The sequence below is a fragment of the Oncorhynchus clarkii genome, chromosome 13 (assembly GCF_045791955.1).
Source record: "Oncorhynchus clarkii lewisi isolate Uvic-CL-2024 chromosome 13, UVic_Ocla_1.0, whole genome shotgun sequence".
In the NCBI taxonomy this organism is placed as follows: domain Eukaryota; kingdom Metazoa; phylum Chordata; class Actinopteri; order Salmoniformes; family Salmonidae; genus Oncorhynchus; species Oncorhynchus clarkii.
This window is the reverse complement of record NC_092159.1, coordinates 55,366,514-55,391,774: the sequence shown is the minus strand read 5'-3', so window position 1 is coordinate 55,391,774 and position 25,261 is coordinate 55,366,514. Positions and strand designations below refer to the sequence as shown.

Below are 25,261 nucleotides of genomic sequence, written 5' to 3'. Positions count from 1 at the left end.
TTAGGAAGAAATGGTCTTCACACAGTTCGCAATGAGCCAGGCGGCCCAAACTTCTGCATATACCCTGACTCTGTTGCACAGAACGCAAGAGAAATGACAATTTCCCTAGTTAAAAGAAATTCATGTTAGCAGGCAATATTAACTATATATGCAGGTTTAAAAATATATACTTGTATTGATTGGTGCAACGACAGGGCTTTTTTCGCGAATGCACTTGTTAAAAACACCCGTTTGGCGAAGTAGGCTATGATTCAATGATATATTAACAGGCACCACATCGATTATATGCAACGCAGGACAAGCTAGTTAAACTAGTAATATCATCAACCATGTGTAGTTAACTAGTGATTATGTTAAGATTTATTGTTTTTTATAAGATACGTTTAATGCTAGCTAGCAACTTACCTTGGCTCCTTGCTGCACTCACATAACAGGTAGTCAGCCTGCCACGCAGTGTCCTCCTGGAGTGCAATGTAATCGGCCAGAATGGGTGTCAAAAAACGCCAATTGCCGATTGTTATGAAAACTTGAAATCGGCCCTAATTAAAAATCGGCAATTTCGATTAATCAGTCGACCTCTAGTTGGTGCTGTATGAGGTAGTATGATAAAAACAGGGGTTGGTGCTGTATGAGGTAGTATGATTAAAAACGGGGATTGGTGCTGTATGAGGTAGCATGATAAACACAGGGGTTGGTGCTGTATGAGGTAGTATGATAAAAACAGGGGTTGGTGCTGTATGAGGTAGCATGATAAAAACAGGGGTTGTGCTGTATGAGGTAGTATGATAAAAACAGGGGCTGGTGCTGTATGAGGTAGTATGATAAAAACAGGGGTTGGTGCTGTATGAGGTAGTATGATAAAAACAGGGGTTGGTGCTGTATGAGGTAGTATGATAGAAACAGGGGTTGGTGCTGTATGAGGTAGTATGATAGAAACGGGGGTTGGTGCTGTATGAGGTAGTATGATAAAAACGGGGGTTGGTGCTGTATGAGGTAGTATGATAGAAACGGGGGTTGGTGCTGTATGAGGTAGTATGATATAAACGGGTGTTGGTGCTGTATGGGGTAGTATGATAAAAACAGGGGTTGTGCTGTATGAGGTAGTATGATAGAAACAGGGGTTGGTGCTGTATGAGGTAGTATGATAGAAACAGGGGTTGGTGCTGTATGAGGTAGTATGATAGAAACAGGGGTTGTGCTGTATGGGGTAGTATGATAGAAACAGGGGTTGGTGCTGTATGAGGTAGTATGATTAAAAACAGGGGTTGGTGCTGTATGAGGTAGTATGATTAAAAACAGGGGTTGGTGCTGTATGGGGTAGTATGATAAAAACAGGGGTTGGTGCTGTATGAGGTAGTATGATAGAAACAGGGGTTGGTGCTGTATGAGGTAGTATGATAGAAACAGGGGTTGGTGCTGTATGTGGTAGTATGATAGAAACAGGGGTTGGTGCTGTATGAGGTAGTATGATAGAAACAGGGGTTGGTGCTGTATGAGGTAGTATGATAGAAACAGGGGTTGGTGCTGTATGAGGTAGTATGATAGAAACAGGGGTTGGTGCTGTATGAGGTAGTATGATAAAAACAGGGGTTGGTGCTGTATGAGGTAGTATGTTAAAAACAGGGGTTGTGCTGTATGAGGTAGTATGATAGAAACAGGGGTTGGTGCTGTATGAGGTAGTATGATAGAAACAGGGGTTGGTGCTGTATGAGGTAGTATGATAGAAACAGGGGTTGGTGCTGTATGAGGTAGTATGATAGAAACAGGGGTTGGTGCTGTATGTGGTAGTATGATAGAAACAGGGGTTGGTGCTGTATGAGGTAGTATGATAGAAACAGGGGTTGGTGCTGTATGTGGTAGTATGATAGAAACAGGGGTTGGTGCTGTATGAGGTAGTATGATAGAAACAGGGGTTGGTGCTGTATGTGGTAGTATGATAGAAACAGGGGTTGGTGCTGTATGAGGTAGTATGATAGAAACAGGGGTTGGTGCTGTATGAGGTAGTATGATAGAAACAGGGGTTGGTGCTGTATGAGGTAGTATGATAGAAACAGGGGTTGGTGCTGTATGAGGTAGTATGATAGAAACAGGGGTTGGTGCTGTATGAGGTAGTATGATAGAAACAGGGGTTGTGCTGTATGGGGTAGTATGATAGAAACAGGGGTTGGTGCTGTATGAGGTAGTATGATTAAAAACAGGGGTTGGTGCTGTATGAGGTAGTATGATAGAAACAGGGGTTGGTGCTGTATGAGGTAGTATGATTAAAAACAGGGGTTGGTGCTGTATGGGGTAGTATGATAAAAACAGGGGTTGGTGCTGTATGAGGTAGTATGATAGAAACAGGGGTTGGTGCTGTATGAGGTAGTATGATAGAAACAGGGGTTGGTGCTGTATGTGGTAGTATGATAGAAACAGGGGTTGGTGCTGTATGAGGTAGTATGATAGAAACAGGGGTTGGTGCTGTATGAGGTAGTATGATAAAAACAGGGGTTGGTGCTGTATGAGGTAGTATGATAGAAACAGGGGTTGGTGCTGTATGAGGTAGTATGATAGAAACAGGGGTTGGTGCTGTATGTGGTAGTATGATAGAAACAGGGGTTGGTGCTGTATGAGGTAGTATGATAGAAACAGGGGTTGGTGCTGTATGTGGTAGTATGATAGAAACAGGGGTTGGTGCTGTATGAGGTAGTATGATAGAAACAGGGGTTGGTGCTGTATGTGGTAGTATGATAGAAACAGGGGTTGGTGCTGTATGAGGTAGTATGATAGAAACAGGGGTTGGTGCTGTATGAGGTAGTATGATAGAAACAGGGGTTGGTGCTGTATGAGGTAGTATGATAGAAACAGGGGTTGGTGCTGTATGAGGTAGTATGATAGAAACAGGGGTTGGTGCTGTATGAGGTAGTATGATAGAAACAGGGGTTGGTGCTGTATGAGGTAGTATGATAGAAACAGGGGTTGGTGCTGTATGAGGTAGTATGATAAAAACAGGGCTTGGTGCTGTATGAGGTAGTATGATAAAAACAGGGGTTGGTGCTGTATGAGGTAGTATGATAGAAACAGGGGTTGGTGCTGTATGAGGTAGTATGATAGAAACAGGGGTTGGTGCTGTATGAGGTAGTATGATAGAAACAGGGGTTGGTGCTGTATGGGGTAGTATGATAGAAACAGGGGTTGTGCTGTATGAGGTAGTATGATAGAAACAGGGGGTGGTGCTGTATGAGGTAGTATGATAGAAACAGGGGTTGGTGCTGTATGAGGTAGTATGATAGAAACAGGGGTTGGTGCTGTATGAGGTAGTATGATAGAAACAGGGGTTGGTGCTGTATGAGGTAGTATGATAGAAACAGGGGTTGGTGCTGTATGAGGTAGTATGATAGAAACAGGGGTTGGTGCTGTATGAGGTAGTATGATAGAAACAGGGGTTGGTGCTGTATGGGGTAGTATGATAGAAACAGGGGTTGTGCTGTATGAGGTAGTATGATAGAAACAGGGGTTGGTGCTGTATGAGGTAGTATGATAGAAACAGGGGTTGGTGCTGTATGAGGTAGTATGATAGAAACAGGGGTTGGTGCTGTATGAGGTAGTATGATAGAAACAGGGGTTGGTGCTGTATGAGGTAGTATGATAGAAACAGGGGTTGGTGCTGTATGAGGTAGTATGATAGAAACAGGGGTTGGTGCTGTATGAGGTAGTATGATAGAAACAGGGGTTGGTGCTGTATGAGGTAGTATGATAGAAACAGGGGTTGGTGCTGTATGAGGTAGTATGATAGAAACAGGGGTTGGTGCTGTATGAGGTAGTATGATAGAAACAGGGGTTGGTGCTGTATGAGGTAGTATGATAGAAACAGGGGTTGGTGCTGTATGAGGTAGTATGATAGAAACAGGGGTTGGTGCTGTATGAGGTAGTATGATAGAAACAGGGGTTGGTGCTGTATGGGGTAGTATGATAGAAACAGGGGTTGGTGCTGTATGGGGTAGTATGATAGAAACAGGGGTTGGTGCTGTATGGGGTAGTATGATAGAAACAGGGGTTGGTGCTGTATGGGGTAGTATGATAGAAACAGGGGTTGGTGCTGTATGAGGTAGTATGATAGAAACAGGGGTTGGTGCTGTATGAGGTAGTATGATAGAAACAGGGGTTGGTGCTGTATGAGGTAGTATGATAGAAACAGGGGTTGGTGCTGTATGGGGTAGTATGATAGAAACAGGGGTTGTGCTGTATGAGGTAGTATGATAGAAACAGGGGTTGGTGCTGTATGAGGTAGTATGATAGAAACAGGGGTTGGTGCTGTATGAGGTAGTATGATAGAAACAGGGGTTGGTGCTGTATGAGGTAGTATGATAGAAACAGGGGTTGGTGCTGTATGAGGTAGTATGATAGAAACAGGGGTTGGTGCTGTATGAGGTAGTATGATAGAAACAGGGGTTGGTGCTGTATGAGGTAGTATGATAGAAACAGGGGTTGGTGCTGTATGAGGTAGTATGATAGAAACAGGGGTTGGTGCTGTATGAGGTAGCATGATAAACACAGGGGTTGGTGCTGTATGAGGTAGTATGATAAAAACAGGGGTTGGTGCTGTATGAGGTAGCATGATAAAAACAGGGGTTGTGCTGTATGAGGTAGTATGATAAAAACAGGGGCTGGTGCTGTATGAGGTAGTATGATAAAAACAGGGGTTGGTGCTGTATGAGGTAGTATGATAAAAACAGGGGTTGGTGCTGTATGAGGTAGTATGATAGAAACAGGGGTTGGTGCTGTATGAGGTAGTATGATAGAAACGGGGGTTGGTGCTGTATGAGGTAGTATGATAAAAACGGGGGTTGGTGCTGTATGAGGTAGTATGATAGAAACGGGGGTTGGTGCTGTATGAGGTAGTATGATATAAACGGGTGTTGGTGCTGTATGGGGTAGTATGATAAAAACAGGGGTTGTGCTGTATGAGGTAGTATGATAGAAACAGGGGTTGGTGCTGTATGAGGTAGTATGATAGAAACAGGGGTTGGTGCTGTATGAGGTAGTATGATAGAAACAGGGGTTGTGCTGTATGGGGTAGTATGATAGAAACAGGGGTTGGTGCTGTATGAGGTAGTATGATTAAAAACAGGGGTTGGTGCTGTATGAGGTAGTATGATTAAAAACAGGGGTTGGTGCTGTATGGGGTAGTATGATAAAAACAGGGGTTGGTGCTGTATGAGGTAGTATGATAGAAACAGGGGTTGGTGCTGTATGAGGTAGTATGATAGAAACAGGGGTTGGTGCTGTATGAGGTAGTATGATAGAAACAGGGGTTGGTGCTGTATGAGGTAGTATGATAGAAACAGGGGTTGGTGCTGTATGAGGTAGTATGATAGAAACAGGGGTTGGTGCTGTATGAGGTAGTATGATAGAAACAGGGGTTGGTGCTGTATGAGGTAGTATGATAAAAACAGGGGTTGGTGCTGTATGAGGTAGTATGATAAAAACAGGGGTTGGTGCTGTATGAGGTAGTATGATAGAAACAGGGGTTGGTGCTGTATGAGGTAGTATGATAGAAACAGGGGTTGGTGCTGTATGAGGTAGTATGATAGAAACAGGGGTTGGTGCTGTATGAGGTAGTATGATAGAAACAGGGGTTGGTGCTGTATGAGGTAGTATGATAGAAACAGGGGTTGTGCTGTATGATGAAACAGGGGTTGGTGCTGTATGAGGTAGTATGATAGAAACAGGGGTTGGTGCTGTATGAGGTAGTATGATAGAAACAGGGGTTGGTGCTGTATGAGGTAGTATGATAGAAACAGGGGTTGGTGCTGTATGAGGTAGTATGATAGAAACAGGGGTTGGTGCTGTATGAGGTAGTATGATAGAAACAGGGGTTGGTGCTGTATGAGGTAGTATGATAAAAACAGGGGTTGGTGCTGTATGAGGTAGTATGATAGAAACAGGGGTTGGTGCTGTATGAGGTAGTATGATAGAAACAGGGGTTGGTGCTGTATGAGGTAGTATGATAGAAACAGGGGTTGGTGCTGTATGAGGTAGTATGATAGAAACAGGGGTTGGTGCTGTATGAGGTAGTATGATAAAAACAGGGGTTGGTGCTGTATGAGGTAGTATGATAGAAACAGGGGTTGGTGCTGTATGAGGTAGTATGATAGAAACAGGGGTTGGTGCTGTATGAGGTAGTATGATAGAAACAGGGGTTGGTGCTGTATGAGGTAGTATGATAGAAACAGGGGTTGGTGCTGTATGAGGTAGTATGATAGAAACAGGGGTTGGTGCTGTATGAGGTAGTATGATAGAAACAGGGGTTGGTGCTGTATGAGGTAGTATGATAGAAACAGGGGTTGGTGCTGTATGAGGTAGTATGATAGAAACAGGGGTTGGTGCTGTATGAGGTAGTATGATAGAAACAGGGGTTGGTGCTGTATGAGGTAGTATGATAGAAACAGGGGTTGGTGCTGTATGAGGTAGTATGATAGAAACAGGGGTTGGTGCTGTATGAGGTAGTATGATAGAAACAGGGGTTGGTGCTGTATGAGGTAGTATGATAGAAACAGGGGTTGGTGCTGTATGAGGTAGTATGATAGAAACAGGGGTTGGTGCTGTATGAGGTAGTATGATAGAAACAGGGGTTGGTGCTGTATGAGGTAGTATGATAGAAACAGGGGTTGGTGCTGTATGAGGTAGTATGATAGAAACAGGGGTTGGTGCTGTATGAGGTAGTATGATAGAAACAGGGGTTGGTGCTGTATGAGGTAGTATGATAGAAACAGGGGTTGGTGCTGTATGAGGTAGTATGATAGAAACAGGGGGTGGTGCTGTATGAGGTAGTATGATAGAAACAGGGGTTGGTGCTGTATGAGGTAGTATGATAGAAACAGGGGTTGGTGCTGTATGAGGTAGTATGATAGAAACAGGGGTTGGTGCTGTATGAGGTAGTATGATAGAAACAGGGGTTGGTGCTGTATGAGGTAGTATGATAGAAACAGGGGTTGGTGCTGTATGAGGTAGTATGATAGAAACAGGGGTTGGTGCTGTATGGGGTAGTATGATAGAAACAGGGGTTGGTGCTGTATGAGGTAGTATGATAGAAACAGGGGTTGGTGCTGTATGAGGTAGTATGATAGAAACAGGGGTTGGTGCTGTATGAGGTAGTATGATAGAAACAGGGGTTGGTGCTGTATGAGGTAGTATGATAGAAACAGGGGTTGGTGCTGTATGAGGTAGTATGATAGAAACAGGGGTTGGTGCTGTATGAGGTAGTATGATAGAAACAGGGGTTGGTGCTGTATGAGGTAGTATGATAGAAACAGGGGTTGGTGCTGTATGAGGTAGTATGATAGAAACAGGGGTTGGTGCTGTATGAGGTAGTATGATAGAAACAGGGGTTGGTGCTGTATGAGGTAGTATGATAGAAACAGGGGTTGGTGCTGTATGAGGTAGTATGATAGAAACAGGGGTTGGTGCTGTATGAGGTAGTATGATAGAAACAGGGGTTGGTGCTGTATGAGGTAGTATGATAGAAACAGGGGTTGGTGCTGTATGAGGTAGTATGATAGAAACAGGGGTTGGTGCTGTATGAGGTAGTATGATAGAAACAGGGGTTGGTGCTGTATGAGGTAGTATGATAGAAACAGGGGTTGGTGCTGTATGAGGTAGTATGATAGAAACAGGGGTTGGTGCTGTATGAGGTAGTATGATAGAAACAGGGGTTGGTGCTGTATGAGGTAGTATGATAGAAACAGGGGTTGGTGCTGTATGAGGTAGTATGATAGAAACAGGGGTTGGTGCTGTATGAGGTAGTATGATAGAAACAGGGGTTGGTGCTGTATGAGGTAGTATGATAGAAACAGGGGTTGGTGCTGTATGAGGTAGTATGATAGAAACAGGGGTTGGTGCTGTATGAGGTAGTATGATAGAAACAGGGGTTGGTGCTGTATGAGGTAGTATGATAGAAACAGGGGTTGGTGCTGTATGAGGTAGTATGATAGAAACAGGGGTTGGTGCTGTATGAGGTAGTATGATAGAAACAGGGGTTGGTGCTGTATGAGGTAGTATGATAGAAACAGGGGTTGGTGCTGTATGAGGTAGTATGATAGAAACAGGGGTTGGTGCTGTATGAGGTAGTATGATAGAAACAGGGGTTGGTGCTGTATGAGGTAGTATGATAGAAACAGGGGTTGGTGCTGTATGAGGTAGTATGATAGAAACAGGGGTTGGTGCTGTATGAGGTAGTATGATAGAAACAGGGGTTGGTGCTGTATGAGGTAGTATGATAGAAACAGGGGTTGGTGCTGTATGAGGTAGTATGATAGAAACAGGGGTTGGTGCTGTATGAGGTAGTATGATAGAAACAGGGGTTGGTGCTGTATGAGGTAGTATGATAGAAACAGGGGTTGGTGCTGTATGAGGTAGTATGATAGAAACAGGGGTTGGTGCTGTATGAGGTAGTATGATAGAAACAGGGGTTGGTGCTGTATGAGGTAGTATGATAGAAACAGGGGTTGGTGCTGTATGAGGTAGTATGATAGAAACAGGGGTTGGTGCTGTATGAGGTAGTATGATAGAAACAGGGGTTGGTGCTGTATGAGGTAGTATGATAGAAACAGGGGTTGGTGCTGTATGAGGTAGTATGATAGAAACAGGGGTTGGTGCTGTATGAGGTAGTATGATAGAAACAGGGGTTGGTGCTGTATGGGGTAGTATGATAGAAACAGGGGTTGGTGCTGTATGGGGTAGTATGATAGAAACAGGGGTTGGTGCTGTATGGGGTAGTATGATAGAAACAGGGGTTGGTGCTGTATGGGGTAGTATGATAGAAACAGGGGTTGGTGCTGTATGGGGTAGTATGATAGAAACAGGGGTTGGTGCTGTATGGGGTAGTATGATAGAAACAGGGGTTGGTGCTGTATGAGGTAGTATGATAGAAACAGGGGTTGGTGCTGTATGAGGTAGTATGATAGAAACAGGGGTTGGTGCTGTATGAGGTAGTATGATAGAAACAGGGGTTGGTGCTGTATGAGGTAGTATGATAGAAACAGGGGTTGGTGCTGTATGAGGTAGTATGATAGAAACAGGGGTTGGTGCTGTATGAGGTAGTATGATAGAAACAGGGGTTGGTGCTGTATGAGGTAGTATGATAGAAACAGGGGTTGGTGCTGTATGAGGTAGTATGATAGAAACAGGGGTTGGTGCTGTATGAGGTAGTATGATAGAAACAGGGGTTGGTGCTGTATGAGGTAGTATGATAGAAACAGGGGTTGGTGCTGTATGAGGTAGTATGATAGAAACAGGGGTTGGTGCTGTATGAGGTAGTATGATAGAAACAGGGGTTGGTGCTGTATGAGGTAGTATGATAGAAACAGGGGTTGGTGCTGTATGAGGTAGTATGATAGAAACAGGGGTTGGTGCTGTATGAGGTAGTATGATAGAAACAGGGGTTGGTGCTGTATGAGGTAGTATGATAGAAACAGGGGTTGGTGCTGTATGAGGTAGTATGATAGAAACAGGGGTTGGTGCTGTATGAGGTAGTATGATAGAAACAGGGGTTGGTGCTGTATGAGGTAGTATGATAGAAACAGGGGTTGGTGCTGTATGAGGTAGTATGATAGAAACAGGGGTTGGTGCTGTATGAGGTAGTATGATAGAAACAGGGGTTGGTGCTGTATGAGGTAGTATGATAGAAACAGGGGTTGGTGCTGTATGAGGTAGTATGATAGAAACAGGGGTTGGTGCTGTATGAGGTAGTATGATAGAAACAGGGGTTGGTGCTGTATGAGGTAGTATGATAGAAACAGGGGTTGGTGCTGTATGAGGTAGTATGATAGAAACAGGGGTTGGTGCTGTATGAGGTAGTATGATAGAAACAGGGGTTGGTGCTGTATGAGGTAGTATGATAGAAACAGGGGTTGGTGCTGTATGAGGTAGTATGATAGAAACAGGGGTTGGTGCTGTATGAGGTAGTATGATAGAAACAGGGGTTGGTGCTGTATGAGGTAGTATGATAGAAACAGGGGTTGGTGCTGTATGAGGTAGTATGATAGAAACAGGGGTTGGTGCTGTATGAGGTAGTATTAGAAACAGGGGTTGTGCTGTATGAGGTAGTATGATAGAAACAGGGGTTGGTGCTGTATGAGGTAGTATGATAGAAACAGGGGTTGGTGCTGTATGAGGTAGTATGATAGAAACAGGGGTTGGTGCTGTATGAGGTAGTATGATAGAAACAGGGGTTGGTGCTGTATGAGGTAGTATGATAGAAGTGTGTCCAAACAACAAGAACCATATGACGTCACCTTTTTCTGAGCAGCTTCCTTCTTTTTCTTTTCTTCTTGCTTTCTCTTTTTCTTTTCTTCCATCAAATGGTTCTGGTCTCGTGTTCCCTGCTTCTTCTCTCGGCTGGAACAGAGGATCAAAAGACAGACCTGTTTTACAACACGGTTGCTGGCGAGGTGAGGACTGTCTGCACGTGAACACCTGGAATCCTCCCATGAATTCCATTCTGAAGCAGTTATAACTAACTACTCACTGCAGCTCTTTACTGAGGGAATGTACAGACAATAGAAACACCATTAACAGATTGACCTGCGTGTGTGTGTGGCTTCAGTTGTATTGGCTCGGGTTGACTTGTGTGTATGACTTGTGTGGTCTGGAAATTATTAGGAGGCATTGTGGTGCTGGTGGAGGCCAGAGCTGTGGTCCTCTTAGTGTTACTGAAACCCTTGATATGAGGCCCCATTCTTCAATCCCCAGACATCCAGCCAGTACCTACCGCCATCTCCAAGACAACCCAGACTCAGTAGGCTGAGTAAGGCTGCATCTCACCCTGTTATTCACCATACAGTGCACTGCTTTAGACCGGCTGCCTGACATATCTATGACCAGTATTGAATGACCCAGGTAAAGTGAGGCACAGCCACACTCAGTACTAACTGCCACTCCCCAGATCCCTCAGAGTACTGCATCTTACCTGGTAGGGACCCAGCTCTCAGAGACAAAGGCCTGCCAAGCCTCCACTCCACACACATGCTCCAAAGCCATTAAAAAAAACACACAAAAACGACCTGACATTTCCACATCCTTTCACGAGCAGCAAGCTGTTCCAGAGGAGAGTTGGATATTCAGCGTCCCAAATGGCACCCTATTCCCTACATTGTCCACTACTTTTGACCAGAGCACTATATTAGGGAATAGGGTGCCATTTGGGATGCAGCCCGATCCTATATTTAGCCTTAATAAGCCTAGGCCTTTTCTCTTTTCACTTAAAAAGCTCCAGCATTTAAGGACAGAGATGGGAGAATAATAACTGCATGGAAAAATACATAAATTGGAATCCGGTTTCCTTGAACCGGAGATGAGAAATTGCATCTAAAAATGTAAGCCAAGCATGTGCTGCAATGCCGTGCCATCGCCTGGCAACAAGAGCTCCCGAGGCCTGATGAGTGTGCAGCCAGGTGGAGAGGTGGTGGATGTTGGCCCTTAAGCACTGATCCAGAGTCAGTTAGATTTTTAGGCGGCTGCACAGTGCACTGCATATTAGTCACCGGTCTTCGGGGCATCAGGGTTGACACAGTCTCTAGAAAGACCAAATTTGATTCGTTATTTTTGTTAAATTTAAACTAGGCAAGTCAGTTAAGAACAAATTCTTATTTACAATGACAGCCAACCCCGGCCAAACCCGGATGACGCTGGGACAATTGTGCACCGCCCTATGGGACTCCCAATCACAGACGGTTGGGATACAGCCTGGAATCGAACCAGTGTCTGTAGTGACGCGTCTAGCACTGAGATGCAGTGCCTTAGACCACCGCCCCACTCGGGAACCCAAATCAGGTGTGTTTTTGTTGGAATTCAACATGTCTGAGGGAGAAGGTTTGAGAAAAATGCCTAGCCTATAAAAACACAACCACCATAACCAACACAGTCTGCTCCCCTTCTTCCATTAGGATACAATATAAACAGAAGGCAAAGAAGCAGGCTGAAGCACAATAAGGCAAGTCTACCACAGACTTCAATACAACATAAGGAGGCGCAGTGTCTCACGCAGACAATTAGCAACTAAGCTAAAACAACTGACCTGATAATAGTAACGTGTGTAGGCTGGAAGAAATCGCTCACAAAAAACGCCGTATCTCACATATCCACGTAGCCATGCACTGATTGGCCAGCCGATCGGGGGCTAATCTCGGCTTTGGTCCTCTTAACACTTCACCGGGAGTTACCTCACAGCATGGGCCACAGACTAGCTTGGAACAGAGCTGAGTGCTCCATGTAGCTCCATGTAGCTCCATGTGTTAAGTGGAAAACTGTTGACTAGCCATAAGCCGCTGCAGCGTTCTCCATGTTGGCCTGTTTGGTTCCAAAGAGCAGCAGCAGGAAAGAACAGAGCTATTAATAGGCAACTGTCTGGTTGTTTTTAGGGTTGAAGACCTGAGATTATGTGGATGGAAATTTGCCTCAGAACTCCGATGTGCTTCCATACCACGGCTAACCCATTAGATCCATAAATATTTATTTTTGTGGGGCCCACAGCCCAGCTATTAAGCCTAACTACAGCTGCTGGCTAAATATAGCCACGGTCTCCATTCAACATTGATGCACCGTGCTAGTGTCACATAGTATCAGAGGAATGGAGTGATGGCCCAGCTGATCTAAACTGCCGTCTGTCTAGGCACAGGCTGAGCCGGAAAACATAGACCTAGGCTACACATACTGGAAACTGTCCAGAATCATTTCTGTTCGGGATCAGTTGGTCCTTGTGCAAGACAACTCTGGTAAAAGGACCGTGAAACAAGGACTTTCATTTTTTTTGAAACCAAATATTACGATTGCAATTTGACGTGGAACAAAGATCAAATCAGTTGGATGAACTGCCGGAATCATAGAAAGAGAATGACTTATTTAAGAAGGGAAGTTGAAAGCAGCATCGTTCTTGTTTGGAACAATCGGTTGACTGCATTTGACCCAACAGAACAGCATGCAAACATGTAGTAACTAACAGCGAGGAGGAGGAACGGTGCTGCTTGGTGTGGGGGGGAAGCCACTGCAAGAGGAAAATAACTATAAAAACATATAGTAACTAACAGCGAGGAGGAGGAACGGTGTTGCTTGGTGTGGGGGGGAAGCCACTGCAAGAGGAAAATAACTATAAAAACATATAGTAACTAACAGCGAGGAGGAGGAGGAACGGTGCTGCTTGGTGTGGGGGGAAGCCACTGCAAGAGGAAAATAACTATAAAAACATATAGTAACTAACAGCGAGGGGGAGGAACGGTGCTGCTTGGTGTGTGGGGGAAGCCACTGCAAGAGGAAAATAACTTTAAAACATATAGTAACTAACAGCGAGGAGGAGGAACGGTGCTGCTTGGTGTGTGGGGGAAGCCACTGCAAGAGGAAAATAACTATAAAAACATATAGTAACTAACAGCGAGGAGGAGGAGGAACGGTGCTGCTTGGTGTGGGGGGGAAGCCACTGCAAGAGGAAAATAACTATAAAAACATGTAGTAACTAACAGCGAGGAGGAGGAGGAACGGTGCTGCTTGGTGTGTGTGGGGGAAGCCACTGCAAGAGGAAAATAACTATAAAAACATATAGTAACTAACAGCGAGGAGGAGGAGGAACGGTGCTGCTTGGTGTGTGGGGGAAGCCACTGCAAGAGGAAAATAACTATAAAAACATATAGTAACTAACAGCGAGGAGGAGGAGGAGGAACGGTGCTGCTTGGTGTGTGGGGGAAGCCACTGCAAGAGGAAAATAACTATAAAAACATATAGTAACTAACAGCGAGGAGGAGGAACGGTGTTGCTTGGTGTGGGGGGGAAGCCACTGCAAGAGGAAAATAACTATAAAAACATATAGTAACTAACAGCGAGGAGGAGGAACGGTGCTGCTTGGTGTGGGGGGAAGCCACTGCAAGAGGAAAATAACTATAAAAACATATAGTAACTAACAGCGAGGAGGGGGAGGAACGGTGCTGCTTGGTGTGGGGGGAAGCCACTGCAAGAGGAAAATAACTATAAAAACATATAGTAACTAACAGCGAGGGGGAGGAACGGTGCTGCTTGGTGTGTGGGGGAAGCCACTGCAAGAGGAAAATAACTTTAAAACATATAGTAACTAACAGCGAGGAGGAGGAACGGTGCTGCTTGGTGTGTGGGGGAAGCCACTGCAAGAGGAAAATAACTATAAAAACATATAGTAACTAACAGCGAGGAGGAGGAGGAACGGTGCTGCTTGGTGTGGGGGGGAAGCCACTGCAAGAGGAAAATAACTATAAAAACATGTAGTAACTAACAGCGAGGAGGAGGAGGAACGGTGCTGCTTGGTGTGGGGGGGAAGCCACTGCAAGAGGAAAATAACTATAAAAACATATAGTAACTAACAGCGAGGAGGAGGAGGAACGGTGCTGCTTGGTGTGTGGGGGAAGCCACTGCAAGAGGAAAATAACTATAAAAACATATAGTAACTAACAGCGAGGAGGAGGAGGAACGGTGCTGCTTGGTGTGTGGGGGAAGCCACTGCAAGAGGAAAATAACTATAAAAACATATAGTAACTAACAGCGAGGAGGAGGAGGAGGAACGGTGCTGCTTGGTGTGTGGGGGAAGCCACTGCAAGAGGAAAATAACTATAAAAACATATAGTAACTAACAGCGAGGAGGAGGAACGGTGCTGCTTGGTGTGTGGGGGAAGCCACTGCAAGAGGAAAATAACTATAAAAACATATAGTAACTAACAGCGAGGAGGAGGAGGAACGGTGCTGCTTGGTGTGTGGGGGAAGCCACTGCAAGAGGAAAATAACTATAAAAACATATAGTAACTAACAGCGAGGAGGAACGGTGCTGCTTGGTGTGTGGGGGAAGCCACTGCAAGAGGACAATAACTATAAAAACATATAGTAACTAACAGCGAGGAGGAGGAACGGTGCTGCTTGGTGTGTGGGGGAAGCCACTGCAAGAGGAAAATAACTATAAAAACATATAGTAACTAACAGCGAGGAGGAGGAACGGTGCTGCTTGGTGTGTGGGGGAAGCCACTGCAAGAGGAAAATAACTATAAAAACATATAGTAACTAACAGCGAGGAGGAGGAACGGTGCTGCTTGGTGTGGGGGGAAGCCACTGCAAGAGGAAAATAACTATAAAAACATATAGTAACTAACAGCGAGGAGGAGGAGGAACGGTGCTGCTTGGTGTGGGGGGGAAGCCACTGCAAGAGGAAAATAACTATAAAAACATATAGTAACTAACAGCGAGGAGGAGGAACGGTGCTGCTTGGTGTGTGGGGGAAGCCACTGCAAGAGGAAAATAACTATAAAAACATATAGTAACTAACAGCGAGGAGGAGGAGGAACGGTGCTGCTTGGTGTGTGGGGGAAGCCACTGCAAGAGGAAAATAACTATAAAAACATATAGTAACTAACAGCGAGGAGGAGGAACGGTGCTGCTTGGTGTGTGGGGGAAGCCACTGCAAGAGGAAAATAACTATAAAAACATATAGTAACTAACAGCGAGGAGGAGGAACGGTGCTGCTTGGTGTGTGGGGGAAGCCACTGCAAGAGGAAAATAACTATAAAAACATATAGTAACTAACAGCGAGGAGGAGGAACGGTGCTGCTTGGTGTGGGGGGAAGCCACTGCAAGAGGAAAATAACTATAAAAACATATAGTAACTAACAGCGAGGAGGAGGAGGAACGGTGCTGCTTGGTGTGGGGGGAAGCCACTGCAAGAGGAAAATAACTATAAAAACATATAGTAACTAACAGCGAGGAGGAGGAACGGTGCTGCTTGGTGTGGGGGGAAGCCACTGCAAGAGGAAAATAACTATAAAAACATATAGTAACTAACAGCGAGGAGGAGGAACGGTGCTGCTTGGTGTGTGGGGGAAGCCACTGCAAGAGGAAAATAACTATAAAAACATATAGTAACTAACAGCGAGGAGGAGGAACGGTGCTGCTTGGTGTGTGGGGGAAGCCACTGCAAGAGGAAAATAACTATAAAAACATATAGTAACTAACAGCGAGGAGGAGGAGGAACGGTGTTGCTTGCGTGACGGGGCAGCGCGTGGTGTGTGGGGGAAGCCACTGCAAGAGGAAAATAACTATAAAAACATATAGTAACTAACAGCGAGGAGGAGGAACGGTGCTGCTTGGTGTGTGGGGGAAGCCACTGCAAGAGGAAAATAACTATAAAAACATATAGTAACTAACAGCGAGGAGGAGGAACGGTGCTGCTTGGTGTGTGGGGGAAGCCACTGCAAGAGGAAAATAACTATAAAAACATATAGTAACTAACAGCGAGGAGGAGGAGGAACGGTGCTGCTTGGTGTGGGGGGGAAGCCACTGCAAGAGGAAAATAACTATAAAAACATATAGTAACTAACAGCGAGGAGGAGGAACGGTGCTTCTTGGTGTGGGGGGGGAAGCCACTGCAAGAGGAAAATAACTATAAAAACGTCCGTTACACTGGGCTGAGATGCCTTTCAAAATATCACGTGACATGGATCTTATCCATATTGCAATTTCAATGTGAATCCGATTAATTGTGCAGCCCTAGTGTGTGTGTGTATGTGTATGTGTGTGTGTGTGCGCGCGCGTGAGAGAGCGTGCGTGGTCTAGGGAGGTGGATCCCCAAGAAATGCCAAAATAAGGTACCTAAATGAGAGAAACGTTGAAAAAAAATGAGTTGTTTTGACTGTGAGAGGGTTGAATGACTGACATGGACATTGAGGCAGTGCCAGCCAGCAGTCAGTTTGGAGCAGGAAGACAGTGATTGATAAGCTAAACGTACAGCCTTGAGCTTGATGCTGCTTCTTGAGGTGCTGGAGGATAGAACCACTAAAACACAACAAGAGGATTAGAGAGGTGATGTCTATTAAACCAGACTGCTTCTGGGAACAAAGGCGGACAAAAGGCAATCAGAGAGAGGGTAGAGGAAGCACCGTACAATAAAGAGGGTAATGGTATGATGGGGGGGGGGGGGTGCAGGTTGCTTTTGATATCCAGACACTCTGGTGTGTGTGAGAACACATACAAGGAAGGGGGAGGTGGTGGGTGTGTGTGAGAACACATACAAGGAAGGGGGAGGTGGTGGGTGTATGTGAGAACACATACAAGGAAGGGGGAGGTGGTGGGTGTATGTGAGAACACATACAAGGAAGGGGGAGGTGGTGGGTGTATGTGAGAACACATACAAGGAAAGGGGAGGTGGTGGGTGTATGTGAGAACACATACAAGGAAGGGGGAGGTGGTGGGTGTGAGAACACATACAAGGAAGGGGGAGGTGGTGGGTGTGAGAACACATACAAGGAAGGGGGAGGTGGTGGGTGTATGTGAGAACACATACAAGGAAGGGGGAGGTGGTGGGTGTATGTGAGAACACATACAAGGAAGGGGGGAGGTGGTGGGTGTGAGAACACATACAAGGAAGGGGGGAGGTGGTGGGTGTGCGCTCGGTGGGGGGAAGGGGGCTTGCGAGAGACGATAGTCACTGGGCACAGAGCCAGGAATGCCAGCACTGCAAGACAAATAAGAGCTAGGCTGCTGAGCCCCTGGGAGAAGGGTTGCTTGCTCGCTAGCAACCGCAGCAGCCGCAATGGCGGAATCAGACTGCAGCCCCTCTGCTCGGCACGATCGTACATTAGGAAGACAGACCGCACTTCCCAAAACGCCCTGGAAAACGAGATCTGATGTGCCACATTGGAGCCCTTCGGCTGTCCCAAAACACTGCTTACCATCCATCTGGCAAACAAAGACAGTTAAATTAAAGAAATCTGGGAAACCAGGCTGGTATTCACAGCGGAATTTGAAAAAGGCTTTTGATAAAGTATGACTGGAATTTATACATAAAAGCTTGGAATATTTCCATTTTGGAGAATCTCTTATACAAATGGGTTCATTATATTTTATTTGGAATGGCAAGCCAGACAAAATTATAATGAATATTAATTTGGAGAGCATAAACGATTCAATAATAAATCTCACTAAAGGCTTCAATCATAAAACAACTACACTTCAATCATACAACAACTACACTTCAATCATACAACAACTACACTTCAAATCATACAACAACTACACTTCAAATCATACAACAACTACACTTCAAATCATACAACAACTACACTTCAATCATACAACAACTACACTTCAATCATACAACAACTACACTTCAATCATACAACAACTACACTTCAATCATACAACAACTACACTTCAATCATACAACTACACTTCAATCATACAACAACTACACTTCAATCATACAACAACTACACTTCAATCATACAACAACTACACTTCAATCATACAACAACTACACTTCAATCAAACAACAACTACACTTCAATCATACAACAACTACACTTCAATCATACAACAACTACACTTCAATCATACAACAACTACACTTCAATCATACAACAACTACACTTCAATCATACAACAACTACACTTCAATCATACAACAACTACACTTCAATCATACAACAACTACACTTCAATCATACAACAACTACACTTAAATTCAAACTGGTTCTCTAGCAGCTTAGTAAGAATGGCTCACCCCATGTTCAAGAATGGCCTTTTCCCCCAATTACAACCGCTCTCTTCCTATTATTTGAAAATGAAATCTCCAAAATATCGCTATTTTTAAAACAAGCAATAGAAAGCTGGTTGCAATTTCAGTTTAATCCACCAGAAACGACAGAACAAATATTACAACAAATACTATGGTTAAACTCAAATATACTAATTGATCAAAAAAATATATAATTTGAAAATAAATGATAAAATTACAAATTATAGGACTAGTTGACTTGTCACACATGCAGCTAACACAAATGTCTTCTCAATCTAAAATTAAAACCAACTAATTGCAGCATTACCACATAAATGGAAAAAGCACTTGGAAGGGGAGAAGGTAAGGAACTTGTCTGTCGGCCCTGCATTAAATACCAACATTTGTTTTGTTTTTTAAATGGTGATAAAAAGTATATCAGTTTCATTTCAGGACAACAACAAAGTGACCGCTGTGCCATATAGATTGCAAGATAGTTGAGAGGAGATTCTCGATGTACCGATTCCATGGCACATGGTTTATGAAATGATACGCAAAACTTTGTTTTTCAATTTAAATTATACAAAATTCTTGCCAATTAAATGTTAAATGTCAATTACCAATTAAATGTTATATCAATGGGTGATACAACCATCCCAGCACTGCAGACTTTGCTGCGAAGAGAGAGAATCATTAGAGCACTTGTTTTGGTACTGTCAAATATGTAGCTTGTTTTTGGCTGCAGGTTTAGGAATGGCTGAAGAATTTACCTGGAGCCAACTCTGCAAATAGCACTGCTGGGTGATTTGAAATGTCATAGTCAATTCACCAATAACATAATAATAATCTGAACAAAAATTTTTCTTTAATTTACAATCTGTAGAAACTATGAGAAAAGAAAGTTTCAGAACATTTGTTAAACATCACATCTGAAAAATATATGGCAAATAGAAACTGGATGGTGTTCAGAGATAGATGGCAGGGGTTGATGGTAGCTGAAGGGTGGGACTTAAAATGACTAAATGTGGCTGTTCTCAGACGATCCCACAGGTGAAGAAGCCAGGTGTGGAGGTCCTGGTTGGTTACACGTGGTCTGCGGTTGTGAGGACGGTTGGACCTACTAACAAATTCTCTAAAACGACTTGAGGCAACAACTCATGGACATTCCTGCAGTTAGCATACCAATTGCACGCTCCCTAAACTTGAGACATATGTGGCATTGTTGTGTGTCAAAATTGCACTTTTTAGAGGGGCCTTATTGTAGCCAGCACAAGGTGCACCTATGTAACGATCATGCTGTTTAATCAGTTTCTTGATATGCCACACACGTCAAGTGGATGGATTATCATGGCAAAAGGAGAAATGCTCACTAATAGGGATGTAAACATTTTTGTCCACAAAATTGGAGAAATATGCTTTTTGTGCGTATGGAACATTTCCGGGATCTTTAATTTTAGCTCATGAAACAAACACGTATGTGTGTGAGAGAGAAGTATCTATACACACACACACACAGACACCTACTCATTAAAGGGTTTTTCTTTATTTTTACTATTTTCTACATTGTAGAATAATAGTGAAGACATAAAAACTATGAAATAACACATTCAAATATATTTTATATTTGAGATTCTTCAAAGTAGCCACTCTTTGCCTTGATAACAGCATTGAGTAGGTGTGTCCAAACGTTTGAGTGGTACTGCATAAGGAAAGAGAAAAAACAACAACTGGGCATTAGATGATGATATTCCTCTAACATAGCAAAGAGGATCTCCCGCTTCAAAGAACTAGAAGCTATTGTCTATGAAGTCATGCTAATGCTCTGGCCAGGAGATTTTTCAGATGCTACACTCTTCCTGGCACTCTTAGCAGGCCCCCAGAAATAAAAGCTATGGATCGGATCCAGCAGTTGAAGTTCCCGATGACTTTCATCCTCTCCGTCAGTAACCGGAGCAGCCGTTTCACGAGCCCGGTCAAACAACTTATTGCTCCAATAGATCCCCAACAAAATAACTTATTAGACTCCAATCACGTGGCACTTGCTCTGTTTCCACATTCATCTTCATAAAAAGCCATTATCCAGCAAGTGAAAGGGCTGTATATGAAGGGAAATTCGCGTAGAAAGAAGACTAAATTAAGACCGATCAACGTAATAAATGCTGTCTTTGTGCAGGGCTGGGCAGTCAGGAACCATTTTTACTGAAGCAGGTGAAGAAGAACTCCAGAACTTTGTGTAAATTCAATAAAAAACAACTTGCTAGACTTGCTGAAGGTCCAACTGATGAGCTAACTGCCATTAACATGTTCAATGGCCCACTTTGGCCAAGTAGCCTAGTCTGCATTTCTTAGTGTAATTAAAAAATATATATATATATAACTAAATATTTTTACATACAAGGCTAAAGGATATAAAGTCTATTGAAATACTGACACGGGGCTTGAGAGGCCGTTAGAGAGTGGAATCAGTGGATGACTCACAAATTGGTCACCTCAAGTGGGCCTCTCTTCAGAAGTCTACGAAGCCAGAAAGCCAAGCCTTCAGTCAGACCTCAGGGGGACAAACCCTACTGTTCACTTCAAGGGCCTTTCAATAATCTCCCCTTTGCCTCATTTAGGTCTACTTGGAGAATGACAAGTGTTCTGCCCCAGAGCTCAGCCCCTCTGGGAGTGAACATGCGTTAGCAGAGAGAAAAGCCCCAGCGCCAGCTTCATGGCTCGTTAAACCTGGCCTAACGTTTACCAACATGGTGCCATTGAATGACTGCTGCCCGTAATAGGGCAAAAGACAACGATGACATTATAAAGGGAATGAGTTGTTTATAAGGAAACAGAAGGATTGTGCTTCAGAGGTCTAGTCTACATCTTATCAAAAGATATGGCGTCCATTCCGTTTCAGGTCTGGTAGCCTAGTTGGGAGGATGGACGTCCATATCCATTCATGAATTCACTAGGATATCTTGGAGAATATCTCAAAGTGGGGGTTTCAGACTGTGATATTTCCATTGCCAGCTTGCACATCTCTTTGAATTTGCAGTTATAAAATCACTAGGACATCTCCCACTGAGATCGACGTTTAATCTAGAACAGAGAGATTCTAATAGTGGGTAGTGGGGAGAAAATCTTCCAGTGTGGTTCCTTCCCAAACTGATATTTCCCTTGCAAGTCTGCACAACTTTACGAATTTGCAATTCAGTGTGTGAGCTGAACGCAAACGACAATCTATTGCAAGGCTATCTGTCAAATCAAACAGACTGGCTGTTGACTTCTTAGTTACACTAACATATGAAACCCACAACAAAGAATGAAAAGGTCCACTCTTTAGATCATCAACAAAAAGATGTTTAATAGAGTTGAGCTAATGACTAGTTAGCGACAGAACCTGCTGGGTGTTGGAGGTATTCAGAATCAGATTAAGTGATTCATGTGAAGAGGCTGTGGATCAAGGCTTTTCCTCACTTAGGCGTACACTATACTTCATATTCAGCCTAGTACATCCACTTGTATGGCACTCAATTATCAAGAATGAATTTGCCTTTCTGGCTGCTTAGAGAACACCTGAGGACCAAACTGCTGAGTTGGGACTAGGAGAGTGATATGCTTTAGTTATGCTGATCTGTGCTTCGATCGCTTTATACTTATTCAGACCTGATTAATAAGAACATGGATTCTTCTGACAGTTCTTGAGTTGTTGATATGTGTGTGTTCTTCTTCGAGGCCTTGCCTGGCAAATCTGAGGGGCAGATCAGGGAATCATTTGGGACTATCAACAATGCTAACTTGTAAGAAATAGAGCCAATCAAAACCATTACCTCAGAGATCCTGTCCTGGTTAGCCAATAGTGTGGCATGCAAAGTCAAAACATGTAAACCTATCTCTAAGAAACAGTTTGACATCAGAGCATTTCACAAAGAGCAAGGTTATTCATTTCAAAGGCAAACAACTACCCTGTAAGCCAAACTGCCAGAGCTGCCACAGAAACCTAACCATCAGGCCACTGTGTGTATGCTGAGCTGAGGAGATGAACTGAGTGCAGGCCTAAGACCTGATCTGTATAGTAATCAGAGCATTAGAGTGTGTGTGAGGTGGTCAATGTCAACTGACTGTGAAGACAGTGTAATGACAGATGTCACAGGGATAAGGGGATACAGGAAGAGAAAATGTGTTTCAATTAAAAAGAGATTATGACATCTTGACAGTTCAAAGGATTCCAACTGTAGAAGAACAGCTCATTGTGCCATGGAGTCCCTCTCACTAAAATAATGGTACGGGACATCTTCCTATAAACACATCTAGGGACGGGTGTTGACTAGCATAAGCTAAACTGCTGCAACATCTGATGGGTCTACCCATTTTCACAAATAACCATGTGCTTTCATGTCTCTATTCAAATAAACAAAGCCTTGTGAACAATAAAGCAACCTTCCTCTGGAGCGCATTCCAACTCTGGCAACATGGCCCATCTTTCAGCCTGGCAAGCCCCTTCCTCTCTGGGAGACTCATGCCAGGGCAGCCCAGACATTATGACTGCATGCCCAGAGCAGGAGGCAGTTGCCATCAACAATAAATGTGTATTCATGTCAGAGAAAGCAAGAGGAGGAAATCGCTTGCTAGTAGCTACCTTTTAAAAATCAGCAACCAATAGAAACATGGCAGGCTTAAGCAGAGAACCAAGCTTGTAAGTGTGGACCCAGCTTCAGCCATGTCTGTTTGGTTAGACTAGAGACATTTGATTGGCTGTATTCCGACCACACAAGGGCCAAAGGTTATGTCTAGATGGGATGCAGCTTGTCAAATTTGACGCCAAAAGTTGTTTCCCTAACCCAATTCTCCTAACCTGCAACGAAAAGTCAATTTGGACAAATACTGTATCCCTTCTAGACAAGACCAGGGCCAAAATAATTAACCAGAAGTGCCATGAGAATTGGAAAGGATCCAATATGGACTTCCAAACCACTCTAATCCCAAATGTGTATAACCTCAGATAGAGCCCGCAATTCCTTGGCTAATTTGTTTAACCACCCCCATTACTACCCCCATAACCCTAACCCATTGGATAGTAGTCCTGCCTGTAACCCCAACCAGCTCATTTTGTATCTGTATTTGACTACATTGCATATTTTATCAACACAGCAGTACCGAATGCCTACCTGCTTACTCTAGAATAGATCTATGTGCTTAGCATTTCAAACACATATGCCAGTCGGCATGCGCATGTGGGATGTTGTTGAAGCCCATTATTAAATGTCATTGGTTAATGCAAATGTCACGGTCAAAGTTGCTTATTTCTAGCTATACTGATCATTTTCCTCCCAGTGTGCATTATGTTTGCATTTCAGATCAGTTTTGTTTCCTTTTATGAATAAATTTTAAAGATGGTTATTACAATGAAGTGATTTAATAAAAACCAGACATTGGTAGTCAAATTTAGAAAATTGCCAACAATGTTGCAATACTCAAACATGAAGGCATTACGCACTGTTTTGATAAATTGATGCTGTTTATCAATCGGAAGCTGCAGCCGCATATCAGGGGCGCTTTGCTTGGATGCGAATCCCCGCCCCTCTTTAAATATTTCTCTAAATAAATCATGTTAAAAGATTAGAAAATACAATACCTCATTTCCCACTGTGGGCTTTAGTGAATTTGAATTCAATTTGAGGTGTAATTTGCATGACAATAATCGATGTTCTGTCCTTGATACCCTTATCACAGACCAATAATTCGGTCGCAGCAAGAAGCTACAGTAGCAAAGCAATACAGCTACCGTTAGCTCTCTGTAGTCCTAACCATTTGGCAAAGTTTTAGGTTCGAAATGTGTTCTCTAGTCTCGAATGTAATTGCAAACAACCAAAGCAAATGTTGATTATCTCAGGAAACAACGTGAAATAGAGCAAGTGTCAGAGAAAGGAAGAAATGGCAGCAGAGTGCGATATTTAAGCAAACAAGCTAGCTAATGTCAAGCAAGATAAAGTATAACGGTGCAACTTGTGTACTTTTTCAGCTAAATATAAAAACGAACACCATATGAATTTTCAGTAACCTACCTTGTCTTTGATGAGCTGACATTTTTAAAGTGCAAAAAAAATATGTTTTACAGCACGCGACTGTGAAATGTTCGCAAATAGAGGAATCCAAGAGAGCAAATTCTTGCAAAATCCAATATTTGGAGAGGGGGTATTTCCAAGATATCCATTAAAACATCGTCGATGATAATTCCTACCGTTCAGCGGGCTTTCGTTAGTGGTGCCTCTGCAGCCATTTTGTTCAAACTAGCGATAGCAGCAGCTCGCGACGCTTCAATCCGAGGTACAGGACGTGCATCTGTCCCTAGCGACTGGCCACGTGACCTCCAATAACAAACTGGTCCCACTCAAAAAGGCGCCACATGCTCCGCCTCGCCGTTTCCATGACAACTACCGTGGCCAACCTCTCTCTACCTCCTTGTTTCCTTGCCTTCCTTCCTCTCCCTTTCTGACTTTCTTAATAAGAAAGCAATGCAATGCAATGCAATAGCTATACAGTGTTTGAGCTCACAGTTCTGTAGCTTTTGAAGATTTAGAATGTTTAGTTCCTAATGTGTTATGTGAGCAAGTGCAATGTTTATGCTTCGCTGGTTATGTACTTTTCACCTACAGAGGGCACAATTTCAACACATCTTATGTTGATCATACACCAGCACTTACAAACATGTTAGTGCTCTCTGTGCCAGCCCAGCATTCCATTCCTATT

At 43.7% G+C, this 25,261-nt stretch overlaps 1 protein-coding gene across 10 annotated transcripts in view; it reads right to left on the bottom strand.

Annotated features, from left to right (window-relative positions):
* The window catches only part of LOC139365117 (trinucleotide repeat-containing gene 6C protein-like), a 92,509-nt gene extending 67,703 nt beyond the window's left edge, over positions 1-24,806 (bottom strand). For 9 of the 10 annotated variants that reach the window (XM_071102513.1, XM_071102515.1, XM_071102516.1 and 6 more), the window contains exons 1-2: positions 24,577-24,806; positions 10,275-10,377 (exon numbers count right to left, since the gene is read on the bottom strand). In XM_071102513.1, coding sequence (XP_070958614.1) covers positions 10,275-10,337 — 63 coding nt within the window. In that variant the 5' untranslated portion in view covers positions 10,338-10,377; positions 24,577-24,806. Of the gene's footprint in view, positions 1-10,274; positions 10,378-12,055; positions 12,077-24,576 lie in introns of those variants that run through there. The other variant, XM_071102514.1, reaches the window with a different exon arrangement.
* Positions 24,807-25,261: the final 455 nt, after the last annotated feature.